The 7,388-nt window shown below is 33.1% G+C and overlaps 1 protein-coding gene across 1 annotated transcript in view; it reads left to right on the top strand.

The window, feature by feature from the left end:
* The first annotated feature begins 2,499 nt into the window (after positions 1-2,499).
* LOC115217386 (terminal nucleotidyltransferase 4B) overlaps positions 2,500-7,388 on the top strand; it is a 61,721-nt gene continuing 56,832 nt past the window's right edge. Inside the window, exon 1 of the mRNA XM_036511579.1 lies at positions 2,500-3,043. Within this exon, the coding sequence (XP_036367472.1) occupies positions 2,676-3,043 (368 nt within the window). The 5' untranslated portion in view covers positions 2,500-2,675. The remainder of the gene's footprint in view (positions 3,044-7,388) is intronic.

The raw sequence follows: 7,388 nt of genomic DNA, 5'->3' as shown, positions 1-7,388 counted from the left end.
CTCATCTAGACTGCCTCTCTCCCTAATTACTTGGGCTATGACCCTCTCCGTGACTTTCATTACCTGATCCAACAACTTGATACCTCTGTAATTATTTGTATCTAATGCATCACCTTTACCTTTGTTAGCAGTTGACTATGGTGCTGCTACACCAGTCATTGGGTATGACTCCTTCATGTATCACCTGGTTGACTAGGCTATAGCTGACACCGCCAGATATTTTGAGCATCTCTGTGGTGATTCTTGATTGTCCGGGGGCTTTCCCTGTCTTCATACCCTTAATTGCTTTACCTACCAAGGCACTGTCAATTTAGATAGATAGCTGGTCCCTCTGTTGGGCTGGCATTCGGCAGACTCTCTTTCTCACATTCATTCACTTTATTTAGCAAACTTTCATAATGGCGTCTCCAAACCTGTCTCTTTGCAGCTTCGTTTAAAGCAAGTGAACCGTCACCCATGAGGACACATTTCTCTCCTAGGACATCTCGATTCTCTCTCACACACTGTCTGGCAACAGGAAAATACTTCAAGTCTTTGGTCATCACGGCGCAGAACATTGGCAAATTTTTCCTTATCTGCTTCCCCTCTGGCCAAATAAACCTATCTCCTAGCTTCTCTTTTGGCAGTCTGATACAATTCCCTGCTATCACCGGTCTTCCAGTCCTTCAAAGCCTGTTTCTTTTCCTTACTAGCCCTGTCAACAACATTGTTCCACCACCACGTTACCTTGGGTTGAGAGGAAACTTTGCACCATCCACAGATCTGGTCACTAGCCATCAAAAGGTTGTCCTGTAGAAACCTCCAGTTGTCTTCCACAGCTTTGAGTAATATGTCTCTCAATCTCTTTTTGCAGGATCCTTAAGCTTCCAGACCCTTCTCCTCCATTCTGGTCGTCTTCTGGGCATCATTTTATATATACTCAGACTTTCAAAAAGAAATTAGCTATTTAGGATCTACACAAATTTTATATATACTCCACGAAGTTTGAAAGTGTTTAGTTAGAAAAAATTATTTTTTAAATCTGTAGGTCAAAAGGTAAAGATCCGGTATTTAAAATTTTTGTTGCATTTCTTATCTTTCTGATGTCTAAGGATGGATATTTATGCATATGAATCTTTTTCTTTTTATTTTGTTTCAAATATAATTCTAGGGAACTGAAAAAGCTGTGTACGATGCCAAGCGAATTTAGCTGTTTACGATAAGCGGATGTTTACATTTTAGCTATTTACATGTTTACGTTAACTACGTCACAAAATAGCTGTTTACGTCACAGTAACAATATTTTGAGAGGCAGTAAATGATATGAGCTCGAAACAAAGAATACCATTGGTTAAAATTCGAATTATTAAACAACGTTAAACTTAGAAATTACAATTCCGTTTTCCTTTTGGTTTACAATTATGTTTTCTTTTGACATTCTACCAGTATACGAAGTTTCAAATTGTTTAGTTAACTAGAAAAATCTGGCCTTCTTTTAGAAAAGATCCAGATCGGATCAGAACTGAGAGCTATTAACGCCAGTCTCTGGAAACGCGAGACCTGTACCAAATGCAATTTTATTGTTAGGCTAATCTGGCTTTGGGAGTAACGTTTTACGAATTCGGAGTGCTACGTTCAAATGTCAAAATACGAGTTACTTTCGTTATAGAATAAATAAAAAAAAAATTATCATTTACACATTCTTCAACGGATTAAAAAAAAATGTTCATAGATTATCTAAGTAATAATTAGCGTCAGAAAATATTCCAGGTCGCATAAATCATGTCATAGCAACAACAAACCAAACTTTACTCATAAAGCGAAAGAAAGTAAGGAGCCAGGCATTAACATGTTGCAATTTTTTATCACAAATATTCGATTGCGTAATGTAACTGATAAAGAAGGAATATAATATAGAATACATGTTCTGACGTTAAAACCCCTAGACAACAACGTTTAATCCACGCATGTGATACAGTTGTGTGGAGCTTGTTAATATGATAGCAATATAAATATCTGATAATAATATAAATATATGATAATATATGTCAATATATATATATATATATATATATATATATATATATATAATATATATATATATATATATATGATGCATGGAATTGTGTGGAGTTTTATAATTAATTATAATATAAACATATGCTAACATAATATAATATATGAAAAAACTAACGATATATTATGTTTGAAGCCCTACTAAGCGACCACAGAATTTTCCTCATCTTCCAATCTGTCTTTTTATCGTTTATCTCCACCACCACCACTACTACTAATATTTGCAGATATATATAGATTGGTACACTTTTAGGAGAAATTTGATATTTTATGTTATGCTATTTTTATTATAAACATGTCAAAAAATAAAAAAAATTCAAGTTAGAATAAAATAAGTCTAGAAAATAGAAACGATTTCTTTTTAAATCAAAAGTATTTAAAAAAGGTTTCGTTTTTCGAATTCCGCAATGTTATTCCATTCTTTCGATTAAACTATGGACAGTGGCACATGCGCACTACTTTCTTCATCATTGAAAAATTTGAAAAGTAGTCGGCCACCGACTTTCTAACCTCGCTTGAAAAAGGTCACCGCCAGAGTCTGGTTAATCTAAGAGAGATTTAAAAAAGGAAAATAAAAAATAAACTGAACCAGACGAGGAAGGCCTCTTTTTCGCAGGTATATGGATCCAAGAACTGCTTGGTTTCCACCGGAGCATCTTGGACGAGCCCATACTCTTTGGACTAAAATTTGGGAGGCGCAACTAGGCGTGGACAGCATGTACCTCAATAACAGTAACTTAGTAAATTCGGACCAAAAATCTCAAGAATGTATATCTTTGGATTATATTAATATACTCGATGGAAAGAATACACAAACGAATGGTGACCATAATGTTTTAAATCAACAAAATCAATTGAAACGCAAGCGTGAAAATCGTGCCAGTACGTATGGCTTGAATCATTCCTCAGTAAAGCATTTACTTGGAAAAGATGGCGCTCTAATTCCTTGGAAAAGTAAGGATAAAAATTACCCTACATATGTCTTAGGGTAAGTATATTCTTTTTAAATATTGCGTTTATTGTTTGTTTAGAATGTAGTATAAATCAACAACTGCCACTGTATGTATCATAATTTAGTCGAAAACGCTGTCAAAAAGAAAACGAGCATGTACGAAAAGATGCTGAGTGTTTTACCTGTTTTATAACGGTCAGCATCTGTTATTTCGGTCCCTGAAATTGTGCCCACCGCATACTTAGAATCTTATGCGAAGCTTTCGTTTTTACCTAAGAGCTTTCATTTTTCATCTTTCACTTACACCATCAACTGTCATCTCCCTCACTGCATTCTAGCTCTTGAAATTCGTTCTACTAATCGTCAAATACTTTTCTAAATGCTATGATTTTTTTTTCTTTGCGATTTTGAAAGATATTCAACCTTAGGCATTTCTATTATCTTAATTCTATGGTGGCAACCATGTGATCATATCAATAATAATTTAAGTAATTATTTAAAAACTGTTAAGATTTTCTTATATCCAAATTTTTGCCAACTGTCATTTTGTCAGCATTCTCCCGTGAGATATATTTGTCATTATACATTTTAGCAAACTACTAAATATTTCTATCCTTTTCGACATAATCTGAAAATGGACTCGAAATTTAGAATCATTCTTGAGGAACTAACTCACTTGTTGCAATATCTGAGCAAGAATGTAAAATGAAATTTAAAGCTATTTTCAATTAAAATGCTTGAAAATATCACAGTTACAATGCATTTTAAGCTGCTTTATTTTTTAAATTCAATTTTTATTCATTTGTATATTAGTTTACAATTAGGTGTTAGTGAATTAATCTTCGAGAAAAATTAAACATTTCTTTTTTGAACATCCAGTTTCAGTTCATTTGACATCTTAATTGTACATAATCACAACGGTTTCATCAAATTCATTTTGACATCTATCATCAGTCTAATATTTTAACATGAAAGTGAATTATTCCTTTTGTCTAAAGAATAATTTAATTCCTTTTTGTTTTTTTAAAATTCTTAAATGTTTTGACAGTGGTGACTGACTGTCATGACGTGTTTAAAATGCTCCATTTTCTGCCCAATCTTGGGGATTTTTAATAAATGAACCCATGTCGAAGAAACCAATGTACATTATACGTAATTCACTTGAAATAAAAAATCTGTTCGATTATAAATATTCCATTTTTTTTTTTTTGCTGTTAGTAATGAATGGTGTCCTGTAAGTTGGCCGAATCAGAGTTTTTTAAAAATTTTATGAAGGGTAATTTTTTTGTAGGAAGGAGTTACGATTTCAATATTTTACGTACTTGCTAATCCGTTAAAGATGTTTATTTTAAACTAAATTTATTCGTGTCTCAACTTCAGTCATTTCTTTTCAGCGAATAATTTTAATATTCCTCAAGAAAAAATTTAAAACATGACTGCTTTCATTTGTGAAAATATGAACCTATATATATATATGTATGATGTAATTACCATTGAAATGTAGTTTAATAAACCACTTATGATTGAATTACTTCAGATTTTCTTCGTAAACTTCGTTTTCTCACGCCCTTTTCACTCACGTTTACTTACACTACTGACTGAATAAACGATGAAATCTCGATTATTTAGAATGGCTTATACTCTATGAAATTAGCCTCCCTTTCGATAGTTTTTAGATAATTACTTCATTTTTATGGTATATTATAACATTAATTTTTTCATCTGCAACAGATGTAATAATGAAAGTGTTGCTTAATTATGACAATAAGTCTGACATATTTAATTTTCTGTTGACCTCAATCCATTGATTATTAAAAAATAAATGTCTGCAACATCACTTTTGAATAACTCATGAACAGTTTCGCTTTATTTGCATTTAGTTTCATTATCTTAGATCGTTCGTATCTATTTTAATTAATTAAGGTAGAATTAATAGGGACATTTTCGCAGCTATATTCTGAATTATTCCAAAAATAAGTATTTTCTTGCTTCTTAATTATCGGTTTCACATTGCATTGGGCAATAACTGAAAATCTGTTAGTATAATTGATATAATTTTTACTACATATGAAACAGAAAGAAGGTAGAATACTTGGAAAAATTTTCGTTCATGATATTACTACTGCATTTCTATGTTGAACCAAGTTATTAAGGAATACTTAAAGCGTCAAAATTCCAGGGGCAGTTAACTGTTGAAATGCTGCAGATTCAAATAAGCGATTTTCTCAAATATTATTGGATAGTACTTTTAGGACGACTAATAACTTTATAACTCTTGCTAGAGTTATAAGTATTATTTAATTATCTATGTTTGTATTTTTATTTTTTAATAGTTTTCACTTTTATTTAATTTTTATAAGCATTTTAACATTCTCTACAAAATATTTTATATAATTTGAATACATTGTTCTTTTTATGACTTGTTCCCCCACCTCCCATCATTTCTTCACTTAAAAAAAAAAAAACCAAAAAAAAACGGCATTTTGTTTGAGGTGTATGATTTAGCACCATTTTGTTCTTAGTGAGATTTTAGTTTCAAGCTCGAAATTAACGAAAAGCTTAAATTGAAAGCAGCTGGGCACAAGGTAATTTAAAATATACTGTGGTTCTTGCATTTATGATGGAATCCAGTATTTATCTAAAAGCTTTGAAAAATGTATACACATTCTTTAAAAGCTCGAGTATAGCTGTGACAATAGACGTATGACGAAAGGCTTTCCTGATAAGACCGTCCCACTATTTTCTTGAGTTATCAAATACGCCCCCTCCTTTCTCAAGCCTATTAGGCGTAGACAGGGGTTGTGTAGCTAAGAGATTCATTTCGCAACTAAATGATTTCTGGTTCGGTACATTTGTGCTGCACCTCGGACAAGTGACTTCTACTGTAGCCTCTGTTTGATTAAAGCCGTGTTTAGTTAAATTTGGTAACAGTGGAAGCCTGTTCTTGTTTCATAGACCTAAATCGCCCACTGTAACAGCACGATTTCTCCGTTAAATTTGCTATTGGAAAAGAAAATGTAACGATAATTCGTTTCATTAAAAACAGCATAATTAGCTTCATTTCTGATTCTAATCATATGAAATGTGAAACAGTAGTTCTACGGTCCCCTTCCCTTCTGACCAAATTAAAGTGCAAGCAAAAGACAGCGGTTTCTCTCTCTCTCCCCCCTCTCTCTCCCTATCTCCCCTCCTCTCTCTCTCTCCCTCTATCCCACACACAAATGATTCCAGATACCCTCCACAGTTATGATTAAAATTCTTATGAAATAAATACACTACTACCCACTGATTTACAGCATCACCAAAATCATGGTAGCTGATTGCAACTAGCATGGCTGTGCAATGATAAAAAACAAACATAAAAGTATTTCAAGTGCATTTTACTAGTACTCTGTTTCCACATCTGATACAATCCTTCCATATTTCAAAGGTAAGATTTGAATCACAGTCCAAACAAATTTCATTATCCCTAAACACTTGCGGATTCGCACATACACACACGCTCGATAGTGCATATATATGAATATCTCTGTCTACCTGCCTGTCAATTACTGTAAATTCAGTAAAATAAAATACTGTACTTCGAGAAGTAAGGTTCTGTTTCAGATACAGAAGTAACTTTTTCTTTTAATACCAACACAAATTAGCAAAAATTTCCATGGTTCTAATTTTTTTTTCTGAATGTTGGTTTGCTGGTTGCTTGAAAGTTCTCGTTATGTCTGTACTGGATAAGAGGGAGTTTACTCTGTGTGTGTATAACTTGCATATATGTCCGGCCAAAAATTGGCTTAGGCCATGGTCTAACTTGATAGCACTGCCTGACAAGATCTGTTGAGTCATTTTTTGGTAAAGTTTTGTGGTATCATGGCCCATTCAAGTGGGAACTTCTTGACTGGGATGTTTCCAGGTATAGGTATCTCTTGAAGAAATTTGTCCAGGTTTGGTTTGAAGGTGATAGGATCCTTTGCGTCTTTGATTTGTTTTGGGATAATGTTAAATAGATCAACGCCTGTTGAGGAAAAGAAATTATGTTGCAGTGTATTTTTATGTTGTAAGCCTGAATTGTGTGTGTAGGGGGGCATGAGACATAACCTCAGCCTTTGATGAATTCTGAATCTAATGTATATCTTTAATAACTGGGAGAGATGCTGAAAAAAGGCAGTTGCAATATTTGATGGGTTGGCCATGTCCATCTTGATGATTTCAGGCTTGCAAGCAATTACTATATAGAAAATTTGTTCTCAGTAAGCATCCCCAAGACAAACCAAAGAAAAATTTTATGATGTCACAAAAAAAAAGCACTCCTCATTGAGAGCATCTTGTACTGAATATAAGTGAATGGTGATCTATAAGTAAAAACAATATCCCACAGTTTGAGAAA

This window comes from Octopus sinensis, linkage group LG1, assembly GCF_006345805.1.
Source record: "Octopus sinensis linkage group LG1, ASM634580v1, whole genome shotgun sequence".
In the NCBI taxonomy this organism is placed as follows: domain Eukaryota; kingdom Metazoa; phylum Mollusca; class Cephalopoda; order Octopoda; family Octopodidae; genus Octopus; species Octopus sinensis.
Note: the sequence above shows the minus strand (reverse complement) of the source record. Positions and strands in the feature narration are given on the sequence as shown.